The 25,378-nt window shown below is 39.7% G+C and overlaps 1 protein-coding gene across 2 annotated transcripts in view; it reads right to left on the bottom strand.

Annotated features, from left to right (window-relative positions):
• Positions 1 to 25,378, bottom strand: part of FHIP1A (FHF complex subunit HOOK interacting protein 1A) — a 95,860-nt gene that overhangs the window by 6,270 nt on the left and 64,212 nt on the right. For both annotated transcript variants that reach the window (XM_069855697.1, XM_069855698.1), the window contains 7 exons: positions 24,573 to 24,659; positions 11,881 to 12,048; positions 8,099 to 8,178; positions 6,505 to 6,692; positions 5,218 to 6,255; positions 1,400 to 1,578; positions 989 to 1,127 (listed from right to left, as the gene is read on the bottom strand). In XM_069855697.1, coding sequence (XP_069711798.1) covers positions 989 to 1,127; positions 1,400 to 1,578; positions 5,218 to 6,255; positions 6,505 to 6,692; positions 8,099 to 8,178; positions 11,881 to 12,048; positions 24,573 to 24,659 — 1,879 coding nt within the window. The remainder of the gene's footprint in view (positions 1 to 988; positions 1,128 to 1,399; positions 1,579 to 5,217; positions 6,256 to 6,504; positions 6,693 to 8,098; positions 8,179 to 11,880; positions 12,049 to 24,572; positions 24,660 to 25,378) is intronic.

Here is a 25,378-nt window from a genome sequence, read left to right as displayed (position 1 = left end):
AGATGTGTGGGCCGAGTGGGTGATTATTAATGATTCACAATGATGACTAAGTGCACACCTGTAAATGCACTCTCGTTTGACCTTTGTTGCTGACATCACTACTGTCACTGCCCTCACCAAATTCGACATATTTCCATCACACGGGAAGTTGGATTGTAAAGCAAGCAACGAATGAGCACATCCCCATGGCAGAGCCCAAATTGTACCAGTTGCCTGACTGTATCTGGAAAGTTCTTAGTTAGAACCTAAGATCCTTCATTTTGTTTATTTTCAATAGCTTCCCTGAAGGCAGTGTAAATAGCAGCAACTGTCAAGACAGGTGTAGTGTGCACTGCTTGAGAAGCAGCAGATGCTACAGAAGTCCCCTGGAAAGCTGGCTTTGTTGGGATCATACCTGCTTAACTCCCTGCTGCTCTTGAAGTATCCTGGCTTTTGCATTCACCCACACCCTACCCTTTTTCATTGTTTTGTTTTGCTTTTCATTCAAGAAAGCACATTCAAAGTTTCCTGGCTAATATCTATCTCCTTCAGTAGTAGCCCAAACCATGATAAGAAGCCGTATTCAATTGTTGCAGAAATCAATTCATTCTGGACTTCTGTCCTCCCTAACATTTATCAAAAGAGAGCCAATGAGTAGCTGAAGGTCAAGCTAAAAATAAAATGAAATCATGCACATATGCCATCTCACCTCATGCCTTGAAAGCAAGTTTGTTTACAGCCAAACTGACAGCAAGCCAAGAGCTGGCTCTGTTACTCCTTTAAGCAGATATTTTGTGTAGCAAATAAAACCTTCTATAGAGCAAAGACTATCCAAACAGATCCATATAATGCAGCCTACTGAGCATCATCAGTTTAAAGTCAGAAGGGTACATCTAGTTAATGATATTAACTATGCACTACACCTAATTTTAATCATGCTGCAGAAAACAAAACAGGTAACTAACCAGTGAGTCACTTCAGCATTCCTCTGAATGTGGTTAATGTTTACCTTTGGTTAACAATTCTTCTGCAGCATCAGACAAGTCCACACGAAAAAGCAAGTACTGTTGGGCCTCAAGGAGAAGACCTGGGAAGTCTTTTTCAATGGAGGCAAAATGTTCAATTTTATTTTTCACAGATGACAGCACCTGCCAAAATAACAGTAACAATTACTTCTTCCTCCCTTGTTCCCAGTGCGGGCACAGAGTGAATACTCAGGCTTTCTCTACCTGCATTAAAATAGTTACAACAAAAGTTGTGGTCATGCAGAATTTGCGGTTATTTGCACAAATGTAATTAGAACACTGAAATGAGGTGAAAGGCTCTCAGACAGGTGGGACTGAAAAGAGCTAACATAAATTTTATTGAGAAACCAAAAATACTGTTCCAAAAGGCACAACTAATGCTTGTGGTCAAATACCTGATAAAGTGACCGCACACTAGGCTGAAACACCATGTTGGTGTTGAGCAGAAAGGAGCGAAGAAGAGGCTGTGGATAACTTGCCAGCTGCGTAATAATCCCAATAAGCAGCAAATTTACATGCAAGGAATTCTCCAGCATGTTCTCCAGCTTCGACAACACTACGCTGATGAATGGTCCTGCAAGAAAAGGAGGAACCAATGCTTTTGTTTTCACGGAATTAAAATCGTAATATCCAGGAAATTGGCATTTAAAAGGAATTTTGATCATCATAACCAACCAAATTAGACCACCCACACACTAATTAAAGCCAGCAAGGAGAAAAACCCAAACTGTATCTGAACAGATAAAACAGACTTCAAAGAGGTGTTAAAAGCTTTTGTGAGTAGAAGCATTGTCACTAGCCAGCCAATGAGTTTACATTAATGGCATTTTTAATATGCATAAGTATTCTACTTTACACATGCCAATAAGGATTTAGCCTAGCATGTTATGGTCTACTGTTCTATTCCCCTTGAGGTTAATCAGAATGATACTACTAGCTCTAATGCAACCTTTTTCTCTTGTTATGGCTTATTTCTAAAAAGTAAATTACAGGCAGCTTTCTTGTCTTTTCAAAAGACTGTGGTGTTTTAAAGAAAATAAGAAAATGCTACTCTAAACATAAAAATCAAGGCCTCTGACAGTTCATATCACAAGAAAAAGCATTTTCAATACTGCAAACAATCACACAAAGCAGAAAAGACATTAAAATAGATTTATAAGCAAAATTACTGGTACGCATAGGCTTTATCATATAAATGTCACCAATAAATAATAGCTTTAGTTTGTGTATTCATGCTGCAGGATAACCACTAAAATACAGAAGCATTTACCATGAAGGTACATAAACCCTTAGTGCACAAGCTTAATAAACCTTTGCAAGGCTGAGCATGACTTTAACCAAATATCATTAGATGACAGAGCCCATGAAGTGCTTGAAGCAATCTGTAAGAATGACCTAATCAGATATAAAGTCTTAGAAACTTCCCTTGTCCCACACCCAGTCCCACCACACTATTCTGGCTGCATAAAAGCTAGGGAAACTATGCAGAAGAACCCCTGGGTGACACAGTTACAGCACTGCTGACCTTGAATATCCCACCCTAGAACCCAGCACAAGATGCATGCCATGGGCGTTCAGAGAGTCAAGAAGGTGGCCATAATCTGACTCCATTTCAGCTCCTCTCAGCTACTACACGGTCGCCATTCCAGCTACCTGGGCATAGTTCAGCCCAGTTTAAGATGCCTGCTATAAACTATGGCAGAGGCCAAAGCAAATCTAGGCTAACACAACAGTAAGGATCAAATCAGAAGTGCCTACATTGCCACTTCCCTAACAGAGCATCACTAAATGCTGAAGTCTATCACATTTTACAGCAACTATGAGCACAAGCAAGCACTCCCTTGAGACTCATTTATCATGGCTAACAACAGCACAGCTCAACTCATGAAAGGAAAGGTCAGAGAGCCATTTTTTTACGTGGCTGGTACTTCTCAACCACCATGTTAGCCATCAGTGTGAAGGCTGGTATTGCATCCTGCAGGAATCCCCACTGCCTGGATACCCAGTGGAGCAGCCCCAAAACCTTTTGTTGGTGTACAGTTTCTCCTGTCCCAGCATAACCTACTGCGTCCCCTCTCATACTCATTGAGACACTCTCACATTGCTCCTGAGGACCACAGTGCACTGGGAGCTCTACAGTATCAGGAGGGATTGCAGGAGGAGGACTTGAGAATATCATGGCTTTCTTCCTCAAGGTCAGACTTCTAAGCTGAGCAGGTGAATCTGAACCTAGTACTTGTTACAAGTGCTGCATGCCACTGCAAGAGAGGTTACCAAGATATATTAAAAGACTTCTCAGTTGTACAGTGACTTTCCCCCCCAAGAAATTATTGGGGTGAGAATCAGAGGAACTGCACAGAGTTGGCAAGCCTTGTAAGAGATAGAGTAGACAGCTGAGAAATCAAAAAATTATTCCTTCCCTGACTGTGCATCAATATGTGGCCACAAAGTCGAGCACTGATGGCGGGGGCAGGGAAGTGATGACAGTGTTTAATGCTTTTGAATTGGACATGGACACTAATAGGACATTTTCTTCATAGATCTGTAGGCCTGAAGAGACCATCTTTGCACTGCTGACACTTACTGGCCGTGAGAACCTGTCTGGTTATCTGATTCTGCAGAGAGAAAGCCTATCCAATGACAGCACTCCAAAACAGTGAAAGGAACCAAAAATCCTTATCACACACATTGACAAACATAATATGTTTGCATATATTAGCACTGGAACAGGCTGCCCAGGGAAGTGGTATAATCTCCATCCCTGCAGGTGTTCAAAAAACATGTAGACATAGCACTCTGGGATATGGTTCAGCGGGCATGGCAATGTTGGGCTGATAGTTGATGATCTTAGAGATCTTTCCCAACCTTAATGATTCTATGAGAACATAACATTCTAAATGAAACATATTGTTATATTTTAAAGACACTGCAATCTCAACATTTCTGAGGTATTGTTATGAGTACCTCCTTAATTGTAACCAGCAAATTCTCCATTAAAGCAAAGTAAACAGCCTAAAACATGTGCATGGGGAACTAACAGCAAGGCTTTTTGTGGTGTTTTTTCCCTTTGTTTGGCTCAGTTGGGTTTTGGGGTTTTTTTGTGGGTTTAGGGTGGGGAGGCCAGGCATTGATTTTGGTATGGGTTTTTTGGAAAGGAACAAATGGAGGTAGGGACTAGATGCAAGACAGGGACATTTTTGAGCTGCATTTGACAGCAGATAATGGGAAATGGAAAAGTTTGAATGTGATCAAGCTTCTGGTACAAGGAAATTGTCACCACAGCAAAGATAGCAAATTGACTGAAAAAAGAGGCAGAATTTTTCTAACAGGCATGCTGGCCGCAGCTGACCAAAAATACATATATTTCAATGGACACAAATTAACGTTTTCTCCTTTCAAATGCATGAGAAGCCGTCTCATAGAGGTTTGGGGTTGGATGAGGAAACCTAGATATATTATTATTTATTATTATTTGCATTACTGCAGTGTCTAGGAGACCTAATTAAAGACCAGGAACCTGCAGTGCAAGGAGCTGTACAAATAAAGATCAAAAGCCCACTCAAACCTCCAGTACTACTGTCATTCCTGAATGGCTTGAACAGTCTGTGGAGATCAAGCTTAAATTACTGCCTGGCACAAGACAGAAACGCATTCCAGCAGGGAGGGCAAACCGGACACTGGAGGAACAGGATGGCACGGAGACAGGCACGTACAGACAGGGCACCAGGGCTGCCACCTAGTGCTAAAATGCGAAATAGCAGAGAGGAAAAAAAATGGCAACGTGATCCCATATCAGGAATGGAAGCCACCAGAAAAGCAAATTATTCACCTGGGCTCTGTACATTAGAACAGTTACTCCCATCCCCTTTCAACTGCAAAAGCTTTCTGTAGAGTGATGGAGCTCTGAGATACAAAAAAAAAGCAAAACCCCAAACCCCAAGATCTAAACAATTATTTAAAAAAAAAAGGAGCTAAAGCCCCCCATGACCAACCACCATTTGTCATCACAACACCGATTGCTCTGCTCTACTTTCATGTTGGATCTCTTTCACTCTCTTTAGTCCAGTCTCAGCTTTTTGGGATATAACCTCTTTTGTGCCAGGGCTGTTCCTCGCTCTGTGCTTGTGCACCACACAGTGTGATCTCATTTGACCACTATTAATCACCACATCTTCCTGTATTCCTTGTGTACATAATTAACAGGACATTCCACCTGTAAACGGGGCACTCTGGCTCCTTGCAGCATGCTCAGGAGAGACATCCTCCTTTGGTCTAAAGGGGGGTGACATGCTCTCTGCAGAAAGGGTGTCTGCTGAGAAATTCTCGAAGTCCTCCTCTTCTGCAGGAGAGACGGGGTCAGGAGTATCCAACTTCTGCTCCTCCAAGCTCACACTGTTTGGATCCAGTTCCTTAATAATCTTATCATACTGTGCAATTAAATCCTCACCATCTGTGCTCAGCAGTCTTACACTTAAGTTACGATCTGCCTCCTGAGGAGAAAGCTTCAACTCTAAGTCTGGCTGTGGATCAATCTCAGTCATTTTCTGGTTTGTTTGTTCTTTCATTATGCCTCGAGTCAAGCATGAATTTCTCTTACTGTGCTCATCCAAGCCCATTTCCAGCTGGCTCTTTGCAAGAGGCCCATTGACTACAGTCTGGCTTTGGACCTCATGTTCTCTAGCTACATTTAAAGTTTTCTCCTTGGAGTTATCATCATCTTGGGTATCCTTCTGGGCACATAATCTGTAAACCATAACATCATCCTGAAAGTCTGATTCCTCTATGTAAGATCCTTTGATGAGCATAATGGCATTTTTTTTCATTTCTTGAATGTGTTTCGGTGGCTCTGCAGGTGGCTGCATCTCTGTGCTTCCCGGATCATCATATGGTTGTGGTGAGCTCACATCAGAACCAGGAGAAATCCCTGTATCATAGCTATCATCCCATTCTAGCTCCAACTGCATCTTCTCACTAAATGGAATTACTTGAGAGGAGCTACACATGCTAGGTGTCCTTTGCTGGAGCCGAAACATTGGGTGTTCCACATCTGTACTGTTCTCCTCAGCAAGTGATTGAATAAAGGTGTCTGGATCAGGGTTTACTCCGTCATACAAGGCAGACCAAATCTTACAGTCTTTCAGACACTGCAGGATGGCTTCTTGAGCTTCTGCCAGGTACTGCAAGTAGCTGATGTCCACAGCTCTTCCATATTCCACAATGCAGGTAGATTCAGAAGAGCGTCTACCAGAATCTGAAAGGAAAGATTACTATTCATACCATGACATAATACAACCACCCAAAAGTTTTCTATTAAAATAAGGTTTCAATAGACCTGGACACATGAAAGGAATTAAATAAGCTTTCCAGTCCAGGCTTGCCCGGTTTATTGTCGCTTGACATATTTGCTCCCCCTCCTCCCATGCTTCCTCATCTTCCCCCATGAGCTGCTTGCCAAATCGAGCTCAGTTCACGATCTGGTCCTCCCCTGAGCACCAATTACCTTTAGTTTGTGCTGCTTTTGTCCACAGAATATAATCTTTTCCTTGGCTTTCAAGCGTCAAGGTGATCCCAGTGGAGCAGCAGACTGGTGTCAGGGCAAGCAGTTTTGCAGCAGATACAGAATAGCAGTCTCTCTCTTTCACAGCCCACCGCTGGCTCAACATTATATGGTTGCATGGGATCAGATACCTGAAACAGCAGTGTCTAACATTACTGCATCGTCCTTTCACGTCAGAGAAAGCAACAACACACAATTCTCTTCCATCTTCCTGCCCTCTCCAAATTAAAACAAACAGTAATAATAACCTTGACAATGATCCATATTCTAAACCTCTCAAGAGCATGAAACACTGATTCTTTATATCATGAAACTACAGTCTGATGAGGAACTTTCAAGACTAGTAGAGATAGAAGATCAGTTGCATCAGAACGGGGAAGTGTACAATCCTTTGCAGTACAGAGCAAACTTGCTGTAAGAAGGGGTTTAGTCCCCATTATGAATGAGGTCTGTCTCAGAACCCTTAATTTATTTGTTTTACCTGGGAAATCCAGAAAGACCCAGTTTACATGTACCGGGCAAGAAGCCAGCAAGGAGGACAGAAGGGTCATCAAGTTGTTCTACTACAAAAGATAAAAATGGAGCTCCCAGGCAGAGAAGGGAATAAACAATGAAGAATTCAAGGAACAGAGGAAGCACACTTCTGCACTGAACTTTAGAGTGCTACTTTTCAACTTTTTAAGGGCACTTTATTAAGAGCCTCAGTGTTATTTTTGTCATTTAAAATGCAAACAAATTCTGAAGAATTCCCTAAATAAACAAAAAAGAAGATTAAATACAGCACTCTGCTGCTGTTAGAGTGGCAACATACTTGAGTTCACAGAGGTCCTAACAGCATTCCCAGGCACAACACCTAAAGGTATAAGGAATTTCTCTTAACACCTGTGGGTGGAGGGACAAACAGTATCTGAAATGTTTGTGTGATCTACAGTGCTAAAAGCACGACTTAGTTACACCAATATTTCCAAATAAATAATCAATTCTCATGTAATACACACACCAAAATTGCAAGTGATTATTCTGAAGCAATGCATAAAACCAAAAGTTAAAAGCAAAATAATCAATGCATTTAGTCCGTTACATAACAATCTACCACAACAGTTCAGGAACCTGAAGTATTCTCAGCGAGAGAGGAGTCAAAAAGGTGGAAAACAACAAGAAGGAAGGTGGAAGCTCCGAAAAGTATATAGCTGTGTATCACCATGTATAATACACTAGAGAAAACATGCAGGAGATAAGAATTATACATTTAGAAGCAGGGAATAAGCAGTTTGGAGGTGATAAATATATTCTTAGCTTCTCTTCTCTCACTTCTACAGAAATAAATTACAAGAAAAATCTCTTGCTTCTGAAGATCACAGGATGTAAATCACACTTCAGGTCTGGTAGACTTTTGTCAGGATCATAATATTCTTATGTCTATAGTCGCTTGGATCTCTGCTCTCTTGGAGAACACTTATCCAGCTCTGCATCCACAGGCAGAGACTGTATGTCCCAGAATTAGGATGAAGAGTGAAAAAGGGAGTTTGGGCTTTACCTTAAAACTAGCTGCAACATCACATCTTCACAATGCAGGCCAATGAGTGTTCTGAACAATGCCAAGGAGACTACACAGAGCTGGAAAATTATAAACATTGTCAATTTTTCATCTGAAAATTGTACCTTTCCAATCTTCCCTGCATACTACACAACAAAATGGCTCTGACTGAACATGTTCTATAATCCACTCTTAGAATGCAATTTCCATTTGTCAACACCCCATGGGATTGTTTTTAAAAATTGTCTACAGCTATACACACGGCGTGTTACATTTTAACAAAATACAATCCAGAATTTTCCTTCAAACAAGCCATTTAAAAAATACCAGTCTTTAGTATTATTCAAATGTATTAATTTAATCTAACTCAGCATGAACCGAACCCTGTAACTCCCAAGACAGTGCTAGTTTTTACCTCTGATGTAGAATTTGAACAAAAAAAAAGTTATAAACCGTCTCAAGTTTCTGTTGCTTTAAGTGTAAGGAATGACTAGCATTTTACACATCAAAAAGCTGAATGCTTCTATACCTACAGCCTAACATACTGACATAGACCAGGAGGACTAAACATGTCATTTTTATAAGAATACTCTCCATATGGAGTGGATTGTAATCCCTCCACTAGAGGACACTTGAATGTCTAGGAACCATAGCAGGGCATGAAGATCCTTCTTATGAGACCAGGAGAAATGGGGAGTGGGGGGGAAAAAAAAAAAAAAAAAAAAAAAGAATGCCTCATTGGAACTGCATGCTTGCCATTTTGGCAAAAGTCTGATGTAATAAACCCATAACTAGATATTTCAGTAGTTGTACTCAGCAGAGATAAAAATCATAGCCATTCTGTGACAGGCATCCCACTTTCACACTGGCTTTAGGACAACCTAGAAACATGGACTTCTACAGGCTTTTCTGGTCACCCATTAGACATACAACACTTTTCCAAGCTATCGTACAGCACATTTTTATATGCCAGATGCTTGCAAGACCATACAGTTATGCTCAGCATGGTAGAAGTATGAGCTTGTAAGCTTTCACTGTTTGCAGGGACCACAGTACATCAACCTCCCAGCCACACATTTCCTTCAGCACATTCTCCTGCACTGCCCTCTCCTAGAAAGAGTATTTTATAGTTGCCTTAGACTCCAGGATCAGGCTGATTCTTGTGAGAATTATTTAGCATAAACTGACCCTTTCCTATAGTTTTAAGTTGTTTTTTTAATCTTGCCTCTCCCTATATTAATTACCTAAGCTCAAATAATTAATATATTTAATTAATTGCACTTTTCAGTGGCTACCAAAAGAAACAGATTAGGACAAAATAAGGAAAAAGCTGCAGATATTTCTCTACCTCATTTTTTCAGTCACTGACCACCCCTTTGTAATTAATTCAGGATTAAATCCAGCATTCTTCCCTGGGCATGGGTTTTTCTCCAGACTATGGAATTTCCTCCTCTTCTTTGCAGTCATTCCCCTTAATTCCTTTGTTGAAAAGCTCTGTTCTAGCTCTGCAACATCACATTTCTACATTCCTCTCTCCAGACCATGCTTTTTGAAGAAAGTAAGCTTAATGACTCTGTTTCACAATTTCAGCTTTTCTCTTTCAGATGAGTGACTCAGCTCTTCCACAATACAACTGGTTGCTCATAGTGCACAAGAGAAGACGAACGCATATAATCCTTGAAAAATATATGTACATACGTGTATTTTTCCTGACTTGGTAGTTGTATCTTTGAAACAGTTAAATAGCAAAGTTTAAGTGAACCTCACTTGACAGCCTCTGAAAAGCAAGTTTCTTAAGATTGCCTTCCCTAGTTTGGTCATTGAACTAACACCCAGAGAAAAACAAGAGAAATGGAAAAAGCAGAGAGAAGAGAACCAGGGAATGCTCATGAGCTGGCTTGCAGTGAAGCAAAATGGAGCTCAAACTTGTTGCCCTGCCACCACTGTCTGCTGCTTGTACTAGAAGCCACCAGGAAGATGGTAGTTAGTCCAAGACCTCATGTCTACAGAAACAGATGGAGAAAGTGAAAGGGCAAGAGAAGAAGAAATAACTAGAACTGGAGCTCTTAATAGGTACAACAGTTGGAGAGCGTCACAACAATCTTTTAGAAGAAGCCAGATCCTTGCATGAAAGGTATGTTTTAGCCAGGAGACAGAGGAAAATTCTTGTTTCTTCTGTGAAATGTACTGAGAGCCAAGTCCAACTTTTCTTCATGCAGTGAAATTTCAAAAATGCTGCTACTGCCTTCAGTTTTCCTGTATTTAGGAAATTTCAGCTTATAAGGAAACATTTCTCGTTTGTCTTTGCAACCATATTGCAAATCAGAAATCAAATGAATAAGCAAAGTTAAGCTAGTCTATTTTTGCATTTTGTAAAAAGTAAAGATTTAATATATGCTCAGGGGACAAGGACTTGTATTTTTACAAGTCCTTTTGGCTGCCTGTCTATACATAAGTTTAACCCTGTGAATTATTAATAAGTATTTTCATCCATAATAATGTCTGCAGCTTTCGTGCTATGGAAACACAGAATGCTGCAGTTCTAGCTTTTGCACTTGGCCAAGCTGTACTGCAGGAAACTCCATTTAGCATCACAGAACCATTTTGGCTAAGATCCCGAGTTGCTCAGGGCTGCAGGATTCTTTACAATTCCCATCTCATTTTCTTATGGAACAGTAATTAATGATTAGCAGAGATAACAACACAACATTTGCTTTTTTGTGAACAGAAGCTGTTTCAGTTTTCAGATCTAATCCACGTTAGAGATGCAGTAACAGCAGCATATACCCATATTTGCATACACTCACATTTCAAAACAAATTTTGGATGAAGCTACAGTCTCTAATACACAAATTTCATGCACATGCTGGTGTTCTGGCTTCTCTTGTACATGCATTAAAACAATACTCTTTATTTCATCCATGAAACTGTGCATCACACAAGATTCAGCCAAGTCTGCCAGTCAAGCAAGGCTCAGAAGGCTAGTCCAGTGCAACAAATAGTAAATTTCTATGACAGAAGATCCAACTGTTAGTAAAGCTAACTCTACTATCTCTGTCAGCTAGCTTTCCAGCCACCATCTTGCATTGTGCCTAGGATGAAAATGGGCTCACTGCAGATTTGAGCTAAACCTTACTACACAAGGCAGTGAGGGCAAAGAAAAGCAGGCAGCAATCTGCCCACTTGAGCAAGACAGCACTTTCTTCTAATCAAAGTAGAAAGCAGGCAATTTGACAGCTAAGCAAACATATACAACAATACAGTACTTGATTCCTGAGAAATACATTGGCAATGCTGCAGTTCACAACTTGGATCAGTTTGGAGACATCCTTATAGGGCTGCCACCATCTTCCACAAGGACTATTTGAAAAATGCTTGTTGCTTGGCAAAACTCCAAAGAAAAAGCTCCTCACTATAAGTATATTTATAAGTCCCAGGGCAAGTTATCTACAGCCACACTAATTCAGCAGCATGCAGAACAAAAATGCTTCCAAATTTACCTTTAATCTTCTAACAGGATCCAGACTTCCTGAAGCCCTCATTTCCCTATATCCCATTTCCTGTATGTGTGAAACCGCTTCACACATTTATCACCAACTTAGTATAGGGGTAGCTAAATGTCATCACAAAAAAAAAAATTGAGGGGGTGAAGATATCACACATTTGAGTGGCGGTGGGGGGGAAATTCCTAGCTAAAGAGATAGCCACTGAATACATGAAATCTCCCACTTAAATATTTAACCTACATCTATGCAGAATACCTGAATTCCTGCTTGTCTTACCCGAAACGGTGTGTTGATTCGGCTGGTTAGCGTGTCTAAGATATGCACATTCTCATGGCGGTGCAGCAAAATAAAACGGAGGAAAATCTTGAGGAGGGCTGGCTCTGAAACACTACGCAAAAAGAGATCCAGGTATGCAGTAGTAGTCATCACTTCTTCCACAGTCACCTACAAGCAAAATAAGATGAATGCAAACATAGTGCACACACAAAATATCCATCCATCCTCTGCAACTGTATACCTGGCAAACACTCTAAGCTCTCCATGGATAACACTGCCACAAAAATATTGACGTCTTTGCTTTAAAATTTGCAAAGAGCATGCTTCTGAATGACGCACAAGCATTTTCAACCTATTTCTTATCTGCCTTGCTTCCCCAGGAAAGAAAAAGCCTACCCCAAAGTGACATCCCAAATCTCACACATACTGAAAAACGAAGAGCCAGATCACGCTAGAAGCTCCCCACAACCTTTCTGCCTGTGTCAGCTCTTTTGTATCTCACTTCTGCCATCCTTCAGAAGCATTTTCAGATGTTGTGATTATCTGCATCTATCACTTTTTTAAAAAAAATGACAGAGCACAATCAAAGCAGAGCATAAACTCATGGTTCTAGAGCTTTTAGGAAAAAAATCCCCATAGCTATCCAGGATTTTGCCATAATTTTCATTCTTTTTATTTCCCACAGCACAATTCCTCATCTCACTCAAATTTTTAAAATGAGTATGTATATACATACAGACACACACAAACCAAACCCCAAAATCTTTGCTACTGACTATTTATAAATCAAAATACAATTCAAATAGCTGTGCAGCATGTGCATACCATAACCCACAGTGCTCTGCTTATGGCAATCCTTTGGAGCTTATCTATTCACAGTATGCACTGGCAAAGCACAGAAAATTCCAAAGGCCACCTCTGCACCACATACTGCTGGTGCAAAGTCAGCTTTTTAAAAATAGTTACCCAGGAACCTAATAAGCTTAAGTGCACAAAGATAAACCCTTAAATAAAAGAATCTGCCTATGTGAAAGGAAGTATTAAACATCTTTTGTTTACCAAACTTAGCAGAATAAATGAAAAGACTGATTTTATTAAAAGAAAGAATCAAAGCTGTCACTTAAGAGCTAAGAGGATTTAGAAAATAGTCAGAAGGGCAGCATTTACGTAACATGCTGTAAATATTAAAATTCCTGCTCCATTATGCTGCATGGTAGCCACATACACAGTAATGTCATGCTGCAAACGTTCTCTTTAAAGCATGTAAGATCACAAGCTGCTTCTGGCTGCTTACACAGAACATAGGAATGCTGTAATCCAGCCAGCAGACCATCTAGAGAGTGAGCACCAATATGGAGCACAGAGAGAAGCTCTAAAGTTAAGGTCATTGATTCACTCTCATTCTGAGGCTATATTCTAATACTCAGCTACATCATCCTTAATACAGTGGGCTACGAGCTCATACTGGTATTAGAAACAAAGCACTGACAAAGTAGCTATAGTCAAATTTTCACCAGGATGGGAAATAAGTTCCCCTTCTTGGTACATTGCAGAAATGGCAGTCAAAATCAAGCATTAAAGATTTAACAGTGCAAGGAAAGGAATGAGGCACACTTTCACAGGATCTGTGCTAAGCAAGCAACATCTAGACATACTTTCTAGATATGCAGTTCTAAGTTCAGTGCTACCAAAACCAGAGAGTATTAGTTCTTGCAGAAAATAGTACCTGTTAACATATACTTCAACTCAGAATACAATTTATGAATTCATTCCTCCTCCTTCTCCCACAAGTGTAATTCAGTTACTAGGTTAAGCACCCCTGAGTTACAAATTGCCAGAATGAGCACTGCAGCTACAGCTCCAACTCAAGTTCTGTATTACTGTAAATATAATAAAACAAAAATGCTTATGCACATACACACTTATCCACAGCACTACTGCCACATTTCAACAACCAAAAACTCCCTTAGAAAATGAGCCAGGGTTGTGAATCAAAGGAAATCAGTTTTGGTTGGAGCAGAGATTTTATTTGTTTGTTTATTTTGCAACAGCCAGAAGGTATGGGGACTCATGGGTTGAAAAAGAATGGCTTTCTGATGAAAGCTGTTGACTATCACCCTGAGAACTGGCATTTTTGTTTTGTCTTGTTTTTATAGCAGCAAACTGTAAAAAGCAAAGCCCAAGAAATCCATCACATGACATTATTATGGTAGCATACAGTTCATGGAAGAATTTAAACCCTCTGCCAAGGGAAGGCCAGACAGAAGTAATATGTTGTTAAGTCTCTGTATCACTTCTCCTTCATCCTTTATGGAGAAAAGGAAGCACGTTCTCAGCCTGAGGGTTTCACAGATGTCCACTTACAGCAGGGGCTTATGTATACGTATAAAATACTGAGGCTGTAGATGAAAGCAATAAAAGCCAGCAGATTCTCAAGGGCAGTGACCTTTTTCTGAAACTAATGCTCTTTGGAAAACTCATCCTACATTTCTATCAGTAAAAGAAACCTATACACTTTTCAGAGTGCGTATGATGAATGAAACAAAGAGGAGAAGTAAGTCAGCTAGAGAGTACTTTGGAAAAGAAATTTTCAATTCTGAGAGAATGTTCAGTGCTCCTAACAGCTTGGGGACCAGGCCAAAAAAAGAATTCATGTTTACCATAGCCCACACTTCACTGATACCACAAAAAGAGCTAGAAGCAACAACCAATAATTAACAAAGACTAAATACTTCACAAATAAATTATCTATAAACTTGTTTAATCTTAGTTGTTTGAATTGAGGTTTTCTGCGTAGAGTGCCACATTACACCTAATTTTTATTTGCTCTTGGGAAACAAGTTGCTGATCTGCTTACCTATTTTCTGAGAAAGAGGAATGAAAACTAAGTTTTGTCAAGATTTAAATGTGCTTGTAAGAATCTTTTTTAGTTTCCAGTGAAAATGCACTGCCTTATCCACAACATTCCTTCAAACTTTAGCAATAAATGAAGCTAGGATCTACTTCTCAGCTCGTTGTGCAATACTAAAAGCAGGCAAGTTAACACTGTACAAGAGATTTTAATGCTATCATATTCTAGAAGTTCCACTGCACTCTCAGCTTGCCTTTGCGCACAACTTGTCCATACACACCAGCACAGAGACCAACCTTCCGCTTCCTCACAAGAGGAAATTAAACAAATATATTGCTCTTCGGCATTTGAAATGAAAGGCACACATGCAACTTTGGAAAAAAGATAATTAAACTGACAAGCAGACATACGTGGTTTTACAGTTATATCTTATTCTGCCACCTTGCTTTCTGGGTTTGCTTCTCCCTGTTACCACATCTGACAGTAAGCGTAGCTTCTGAAGATGTGAGGCACCTAGAGAAGTATTCAAAAAAAGCTAATTTTAGCTCCATGAGGCCAATTTTCTTTCTACTCAACAGGATACATTAGCCTGCTCTGGATGAGCCTCAAGAGATCTCTTTTTTTCTGTGCAGTTAACTAGAGAAGGATGTTGGAGAAATCAGTTACACCAGGTAAAAAAACAAGCTATGGCAAAACCCCTTTTACCTCTGTAAGCCTTTTCTTCAGATTGCATTATGCATAATACATGTGTTGAGAGTGAGACTCATTCAATTTGTGCAGTTACTATTGAAGATCGCTGCTTTCTAAGATACCAAAGCCACGCTATTAAGCTTTATTCAGACTATCTGCTGGTTGTCTCTCCTTAAACTAATGCTCATGAGACACATTTGAGCGAAGTAGGGAAATCCTTTGTAATAAAAGCAAATCAGTACCTAGGTAAACAACAAAAGAAGAAACGTTCCCAGAGAACAAAAATATTTACTACATGTCCACTACAGTCAAATCCTGAGGCAGCTTACAAAAACTTCATATCATTGTAAACATTGATTGCAGTATAATTTGTACAAGTAAGCTTTTAGCTAGCCCTCAGAACCGAACATCTTTGAAAGAATGATAAAAAACAAGCCAGAACTTCCATTCATCCACAAATCTGATATTTAACTTTAAAATTCTCTGCATTTGATAATTCAAGTATTAAGAAAAATAGCATAACAAAGGGAGAGTAATAAAATTAAGAGATGGTAGTTTAAGCTCTTCGTTAAGTAAGTAAACTTCAAGTTATGCTTTTGATGAAGGTATTTAAGCAATATAAAAATCCACCACCGTCATAACAGCAAAACTAAAAAACCAACAGCAGCAACCCTTGCATTAGACCCTTTCTACTACTGGTAAAGTCCAAGGATATCTCTCCTCCTAAGATAAAATTGTAGGATTGAAAATGACAAATGAGAAAAATCCATATCCTTTCCATCAACCAGACTAATAGTCTACCCTTTTTATTTTCCTGATCCACAGCTGTAACAAAAGTTGCTGGATTTTTTTTCCCCAGATATATGTATAAATGTAAAGTGTCTCTCTAAAGATATCATTTTTAAAAAGTCACCCACGTGTTTATTCTGAACAACAATCGGTTGTTACAGACATTTTTTAAGATGTAATCTGCTACAAAATCTGAGAGTCTTCATAGCCAGACAGATACTTGATTAGAGATTATTGAAAAGAGAAGGCTACTTTTAGCCTTGTAATACCCTTCTCTAATTACGTTATAATTTTTACCAAACCTTCTCTTGCCTCTTCTGATGTCTGACTAGATATCAAGGCAGAACACTGTAAAGAGATCCAGCTTTTACAAGTCACTGTGCCAAGTAATAGCAAGGAGCCAGAAATTACTGTCATTGCGAGTTCAGTTTAATATATTACACTCACTGTGTTAGACCAATTGCACTGATTCTTTATTGCTGGCTATTTTCCCCTGGGACCCACACAATATATTTTCTAATTTACAGCTTCATGCAACCTATTATAGGAATACGGCTATCATGATTTCTCCTTTCCTTCACACTTCCCTTCTTACAAGGATATCATATTGCCCATGAAGAGACCATGAATGTTCTTATTCAAACTTATCCTCCAGATCCTAGATCCACAAGCAGTTTAAACCTGAATAAGCCCACCTCACTGAGAAAAAAAACAACCAACCAAAAAAACCCAACTGTTCCCACTCTCTTCTTTCTCTTCATCCTCAGCTTCTTGCCCCTTGATTATACTGGCAGAAAGGTTCATGCTTCATTTCACCGTGCAGTAAATTGGCTCAGGGAATTGATTCAGTTAGAACTATCCAGGAAAAAAAGGTGAGTTTTAACCTCAATCAGTCTCCCATAGGAACAATTGTCTTGGCAAAAGAGAGAGAGGGGACATGGGGAATCGGGGACAGAGGAAGTCTGCACATTGGAGGAACCAGAAAACCAGAACTGCTTCAACTTCCCTCAGCTTACATCTATGAACTGCTTCAGTTTATACTAGGTTAAAGCTTAACTCGGCTGCAGTGTTTCCTGCAAAAAGCTGAAAGGCATCATTAGCATAAATCCGCTCCACAGCCGGTAAAACTAAGTTTTGTAACTATTGATGGGCTTCTCCAAAGCACAAGACTGTTCAAAGTTTTCCAGTAACACTTGGTATGCACCTTTTTATAGAAGCTCTCCAAACACTTTTGAGTAAGGTGAAAGATGGTAATATTCCTAAATGGGAACTGACAGTCTTGTAGCACATTTGTAAAGATATTCCTTCTATTCCACGGGGTATAATTTACAGGTCATTTCTCCCTAGCTGAGCCATGCAATCATTGAGTGGTATCAAATTATCACAGTAGCATACCGTGTTAGAGGTTTTTGTTTAGATGGGCTAGTGCACAACAACCGCACATATAAAGTTTAGCAACTTCTTATGCTAAAAAGCTGGTAGAATTTTCCATTATTCTCATTAAAATCAGCCCTCCAAGTAGAAAAATAATTATATTGTAGTTAGCATTTACTGATATACTACCTGGCATTTAATTGCTAAAACATTAAAAATCTGCTTTTATCATAAAATTCGTCAACTTCTTAGCATGATCATCAATAAATTGAAACAACACATTATATAAACACTCAAGATGCTCTTAACAGCAATCTTTGTCACCTAAATTCTCTGAATGCCAAATTAAAATTAAATCATATGCACTTACAGGAAAGAGACATATATAACCAATCTGAGTTGTATCAAAGGTAGCATAATATTCATATATGCCACAGTGTGACTCCTAATTATCTAGCACATGGTTTTGACTGCAAAATACATCCATATTAAAGACCTTCTGAAAAGGATTTCACTGATCAGATTTCTACAGAGGTACTGCAACTACTCAAAAGAACAAGGTAAAACAGCACTTTCTACTATCAAATATACAAAAACTAAAACAAGGCAATATGGCCCCTAGCAGAACAAGTAAAACTTAAGACTTTGGTAGGGATATTCTGGATTCACCCTGGGATTTCAATCAGATTTTAACTGAAGAGAAAATTAGCCTGATTTGATTATTTGGATCCTTGTACAATTTTGCCCCAGATTACTTTACAATTTTTTGATAGAGCTCCAAAAAGTTAGTTTTGACAGTGAAGCAAGAAATAGACAGTGAGATATGTCACAGAAATTTAATGGTATGGCTCTGTGCCTGAGCAGAATTATATCTTCTCAGAAGTGTTTTTTCCTAAGTACCAAAGCCTAGAGAAGAACGTACAGAACTGTATAATTTCAAGTTATAACTAATATGCCATTAAAAAAATACCGGTCTTAAATTAAGAACAGATTCTGCCGGATAGTCTTAATTCTGTCAAATCCTTGACACTTACACCAGAAGGTATAAAATACAGTTCAGGGAAAAAAAAAATAGATAACGGACTGTTATTACAGAAAGAAAACTACCAAATTAACCTTTTCTTCAGCCCTGTGTCTTTAGACACAAAATATAATTCCTTCTGGTTTTAACTCAATTTGTACAGAAACGAGGAATTTGTGACCTTGCATAAAGACAAACCCACCTGAACAATGTCATTGAATCACTTTGTTCAATGTCTCAAGAAATGCAGATGTCAGAAGTAAGGGAGGTAAATCTTTTGTAAAAAGTACAATAAAACCCAGACACCCCAAGACCAGGACAGGGCTATCCATCACAGCCAGTTAATGCACATCCCTAGCTACATAATGCAAGTTTTGGTTCTGTCTTCCCATTCAGCAGCTCCTGAGCTATGAAGGTATTTGCAGTTGCTCATTAAATGTATAGGTGGGATAACCCAAACAAAGTGACAACAGATTAGTACCGAGCAGGTATAAATTAGGCTACAAGAACATGCTATATTTAGGATACTTATCTTTAAGAAATGAAGTTAGGGAGGCATAAACTTGAGAATGTTTGAGTTATTTAAGCACATTGGATTAATCTGCTACATAAATAACCTTCACAGAGCTCACTGTGAAAAACAGGTTATTTCAAGCTAACTAAACTAGCCCAATCAATTTGAAACTTCCTTAGCTGAAAAAGACCTGAACTAGCAAATTCTTTCCTTCAACTCCATACTAGCTTCCTAGGATAAAACCATAAAAATCACACTAAGCAAAACATGTCGGTCTCTCCACGCCCCCAACTTTTTCATAGAAACACGTCTCTGTCCTCAACACTTTGGTACCATTTCATTCACGCGAACAGTGCACATAGTAAGTATTTATAGGAACACATCGTGCAAAAATCTAGAATGCTCTGCTCCCCAGTACAAGATACGCACTGACACATTGGAGCAAGTCCAGCAAAGGCCCACAAAGATGATTATGGAATGGAAGCATCTATCATACAAGGAGAGGCAGAGAGAACTGGGACTGTTCAACCTGGGGAAGAGAAGGCTCAGGTAGGATCTTATCCATGTCTGTAGACACCTGCTGGGAAGCAGCAGAGAAGATAGAGCCAAATTCTTCTCAGTGGTGTCCAGTGAAAGGACAAGAAACCACAAACTGGAATTCCAGCTGGACGTAAGAACAAAAGGTACACAAAGACCACACACCTTTCCACTGTATAGGTGGTCAAACACTGGAACAGCATTGCCCAGAGAGGTTGTATATCTGGAAGGCTGGAGATTGCACAACACGCAACTAGACCACTCCCTGAGTGACCTGCTCTAGCTGATCCTGCTCTGAGCAGAAGGGTCGGAAAGGACAGTCTCCAGAGGTGTCTGTCAGCCTCAGCCATTCTGCAATTCTGTGAAGAGATAGGAGGAAGGAGGAGACTGGCCAGCATCTAGCATATACAACACAGGCTTAGCTTTAATCCAAGAGTGAGCATCCGTCCTCCTATCTGAATGCATCAGTTGCAACGGCAAACTGTTACCCCATGAGGGATTAAAAGTTAATAAGACTCTTAGTTACACAATTTAGCTGTACAAGCACTATTAAATGTTTGGCTTATTTTATTCTATATATTTGAATTAACTGAGTTTGACTTGGTGATCAGACAGGAAGCCACTTTAATGTCACTTGTTTCTGATACTGCTGTTGCTTCAAACAGAAATCACGTTCTACCATGTTGAGAATAGAAAAGATGGAAGACTTCTTTCTTAGACATCTGCGTTCTTGACTGGAGCTGTCTTTGCAAAAACAATAAATGCAAGTCTGTGTCTTGCTGCAGAGGGTTTTTTCCTCAAAACATTACTTCTTGAAGGAAAACTAGAATATTGTACAGAGAGAACAGGCCTGAAGTAGTGTGCCTACCCAACAGTCATTCAAGAGCAGAGCCATAAGCTCATCTCCCTTCCGATTTTTGCATTAAGGTAGAACTATGTGTGCCAGATTGGATGTGGGATCATAGAATAATAGAATCACCAGGCTGGAAGAGACCCACTGAATCATCGAGTCCAACCATTCCCACCAATCTCTAAACCATGCCCCTCAGTACCTCATCCACCTGCACCTTAAACACCTCCAGGGAAGGTGAGTTAACCACCTCCCTGGGCAGACCGTTCCATTGCCTAATGACCCTTTCAGTGAAGAATTTTTTCCTTATGTGGAGCCTGAACCTCCCCTGGCAGAGCTTGAGGCCATTCCCTCTTGTCCTGTCCCCCGTCACTTGGGAGAAGAAGCCAGCACCCTCCTCTCTACAACCTCCCTTCAGGTAGTTGTAGAGAGCAATAAGGTCTCCCCTCAGCCTCCTCTTCTCCAGGCTAAACAACCCCAGCTCTCTCAGCCGCTCCTCGTAAGGCCTGTTCTCCAGCCCCTTCACCAGCTTACTCGGTTTTCTCTGGACTCGCTCCAGAGCCTCAACATCCTTCTTGTGGTGAGAGGCCCAGAACTGAACACAGTATTCAAGGAGCAGTCTCACCAGTGCCGAGTACAGAGGGAGAATAACCTCCCTGGACCTGCTGATCATGCCATTTCTGATATAGGCCAAGATGCCATTGGCCTTCTTGGCCACCTGGGCACACTGCTGGCTCACGTTCAGTCGCTGTCAACCAACACCCCCAGGTCCTTCTCCTCCTGGCAGCTTTCCAGCCAGGCTTCTCCCAGTCTGTAGCACTGCGTAGGGTTGTTGTGCCCCAAGTGCAGGATGTTAAGGTTTAATTACAGAATCACAGAATAGTTTGGGTTGGAAGGGACCTTAAAGGTCATCTCATTCCAACCCCCTTGCCACAGCCAGGGACACCTCCCACTAGATCAGGCAGCCCAAGGTCCCATCCAACCTGGCACTGAACACCTCCAGGGATGGGGCAGCCACAGCTTTCCTGGGCAACCTGTGCCAGTGCCTCACCACTCTCTGTGATTAAATTCTTTCTTATATCTAATCTAAATCTGCCCTTCCCAGTTTATAACCACTGCCCCTAGTCCTATCACTACAAGCCTTTGTAAGCAGTCCCTCCCTGGCTTTCTTGTAGCCCCCTTCACGTACTGAAGGTTGGAAGATCTCCTTGGAGCCTCCTCTTCTCCAGGCTGAACAACCTCAACTCCCTCAGCCTGTTCTCCTAGAAGAGGAGCTCCAGCCCTCTGATCATCCTTGTCGCCCTCCTCTGGACCCATTTCAACAGCTCCATATCCTTCTCATGTTGAGAACTCCAGAACTGGACACAATACTCCAGATGAGGTCTCACAAGAGAGGAATAGAGGGGCAGAATCATCTCCCTCAACTTGCTGGCCACGCTTCTTTTGATGCAGCCCAGGACACGGCTGGCCTTCTGGGCTGCAAGCGCACATTGCCAGCTCACGTCAAGTATCAACCAGCACCTCCAAGTCCTTCTCCGCAGAACGGCTCTCAATCACATCATTCCTTATTCAGTACTGAAATCGAGGATTGCCCTGACCTAGGTGTAGGAATAATGCCACATGAGGTCTGGACTCCCTTTCATGTCTGTCACCAAGACTCATCAGAAGCAGCTCTCCCATACCAGTTAAATTCTAGAAACAAATTTTTTAGGAACACCTTATGAAGATGTACCAATAATTATAATCTCTTCTTACCACCCTTCCCTGTTAACTTCCATGAATCTGTCTTCCTAATCAGGTATTTATACCACACTCCATTATTCTTTGTATTTCAATTTATAAGCCAAAATGAGTTCCAAAACCTGAACAGAGTGACTGGATAAAAAATAAACTCTTCAGCTACAAGTAGACTTCAAACCAATTTCATTGAGTTTTAAAGAAAAATCAGGATCCATTTGCAATCGTGTTCAATAACAGAACTTGCATTTTGAAAAACACTATGGTGCATCTGGCCTTTCTCCCAATTTGTCCCTTCACAACTTTTTCTTCACCTAAAGGTTAATTATAACACTAAGTCCTCAAATATGCGATACAGTTTCCAAAACCCATTCCTCAACTTAGTATGAATGTTTTCAATGTCAACTAGAAATTATTTTAATGTATGAATGATCTGTTACAGTATAATTATCTGGTTTTCGGACAGATGTCTATGTGCCAAGACAAAGGTGTGAAATATTAATTTTCTGTTAAATTAAGGTGGAGCACAGCACAGAAAGACTTAAGCACTCAAACGAGCCTTTATTCTCTTGTTTCCATTTGCTATGGTGTTTTGGTCCCATATTTGCAAGAGCCCTGCATCAGGATCCACTAGATGGTGCAATCCATCTTCTCCATTAAATGCATTTGAAGTTTATACACATAAATATTTAATTTTTAAAGATGAAAAAGTCAACCTTTATGCTATTTAAGGAGAGGTTTATTACTGGAAGAATAAGGCACCAAACAGAATGCCTGGGTTCAGGAAAGATCTAGGCTTGAAACTCACATACAATAGCAGCCAACATCTCCATTTTCAAAAGAAATAATGCCTTCACCCAATTTCTGAATATATAAATGAGGTTCAAAAACATTTCCATCACATAAAAAAAACCAAACTAATAAAAACGGCTCTAAGTTATTTAAACAGCATCAACAGAGAAATAATCGATCCTATATGGGGTTAGCAGATTTACTGACCAATACAAATGGCATTCAGTAGCATGGTATTATACAAAACAACTTAAAATTTGTCATTTCAAGTCAAATTTGTCATTCAAGTACTTCAGAGGTGAAACCAGTACTTACTAAGACTAGAATCCCACCACTACATTCTGGTACCTCCATTATTATCCATAACCTTAACCTAAAGCTGGTTAGCTTTTCACTTCTGATTCTAATTCCCAGTCTTGGCAAGGGATTAAGTCAAGATACAAAACCAGAACAAAATACTGCCAGGTAAGGAGGTGAACTATCTCAGAGACAGACTACAGCCTTGATCTGGATTGCAGCCAAATTTTATTTCAGCCCTCACCAAGTTTCCAACTATTTGAGGTCTGTTAAATCATTGAAGAAGATTCTGTACTGCCTGTTATGTTCTTGGTAAGTGGCTACTTACCATGAAGAATTGTGTGCACTGCCAAGGTAAGTCCTAGACCAGAAAACAAGGTACAGTGTTTCACTGGCTGCTCAGAAAATGGAATATGTGTAGTGCTTCCTGCTTGGCAGACTTAGTAAAAATTAGTAGACCTTCAAAAAGTAATTTATTAGTCCTCTCCTGGCAGTTTTTGGCAGATTTTTACTCTCAGAAATTCCTACTTTCTCTCCTTAAACAAGGTGTTGTTTTTACAGGACAATGAAGACTGTTACTTGACATATTCTGCAACAGTTGGAAATGTAGTTTTCTGCAGCCTAATAAAAAAAAGTTAAAGTAATTAACCAGTATCATTGACTTTTTTTAAAAGGATAACCCCTTTCAAAGAAAATTTTACTTTTTTTCCTCAAAGCAACATCAATTGCACCCTCATGCATTACAAAATTGATACCAAAATGCATTTCTTCTCCAATTCATGGAAACAGCTCTACCAACTGGAATGAGGAAGTACAAACAATACCAACTTTCTTAAAATTAACATAATATTTCTTGACTGAACATTTTTTACTTTTTCCTTTTGGAAAATGTTCTTTTGGGGGAAAAAGTCCTCATGGAAACATGTCTGCCACAATGAAATGTTGTCTAAAAAGGTCACTGTTATTTTGATGACATGTCAGCCTAGAGCAACAAAAATATTTTGGTTCTTCATTTCACTGAAGAATTTTAAACATTTTCAGAAATACCTATATCCTGCTTCATAATCTGTATAATGTAAATAGAAAGTGTGGAATGAAAAGATGGAAAGTCAGCCTATAAAGGTACTCAAATACACAGAGGTCACTAGTGACAGTATATTTAATAGTATCTTTATACAGAGATCATTCATAATGCTTTTAGCTGTTATTAGTTCGTGTCATGCTTGCATACGCCACTGACCTTATGGAGAGCAGGAGCCATTACTGGCACCAAAAATCCATTGTAAATGTAATTCACAAGCTGGTTACGTATTAAGGGATGTGCCACCTAAGAGGGTGGGGAGAGAAAGACAGAACAATTCCAATGAGATTTAAAACAGAATGGGGCACAGACTACTATCATCCATTACCCAAACATTTTCCCATTTGACAAGACATGTTCATTTGTCCTCCTCACCTGCGTTTGCTACAACTCAGGTTCTTAAAGGTTTTTTCTTCTTCAAAAAAAACAAAAAATACATTTAATTACAGTAAGTCTGCCAAATTTAGAGAACAGGACTTTTCAATCTCCCTGCACGCTGACAAAGATGAATGGATAGACAGAAAAGTGTGTATAATCATGCATCAAAGGAAGATTTGAGATTCTAAAATTAGCTCCTGCAACATCGACTGGGTCACCTGAAGGTGCACTTGCCATTGTTAACTTGTTCTCTTACAAGAGGAAAAGGCAGAACAGCCGCTTTCCTGTGGTTCAAGAGTAAGTAAACCAAAGCAATTTCTAGCTATGGGCTAAGAACATTCTGTTCACAAGCCCTTCTCCCAACAACTGTAAAACAAACAAAAATTAAAACTAAACATACATTATTCATTCAACAGGTTGGTTCAAAGCTTAAAATAAATTAGCCATTCTTAGAAACCAAGAATATGCTCTTATAATAGTGCATTTCTTTTGTTTTCTCAAAGAAAACATTCCATAAATTCATGCATTTAAAAAAAAATATAAAAGCCAAAAATAAAATGCCCATTCAGAAATATTCTAAGTTAATA

The sequence above is a fragment of the Phaenicophaeus curvirostris genome, chromosome 4 (genome assembly GCF_032191515.1).
Source record: "Phaenicophaeus curvirostris isolate KB17595 chromosome 4, BPBGC_Pcur_1.0, whole genome shotgun sequence".
Lineage (NCBI taxonomy): Eukaryota > Metazoa > Chordata > Aves > Cuculiformes > Cuculidae > Phaenicophaeus > Phaenicophaeus curvirostris.
Note: the sequence above shows the minus strand (reverse complement) of the source record. Positions and strands in the feature narration are given on the sequence as shown.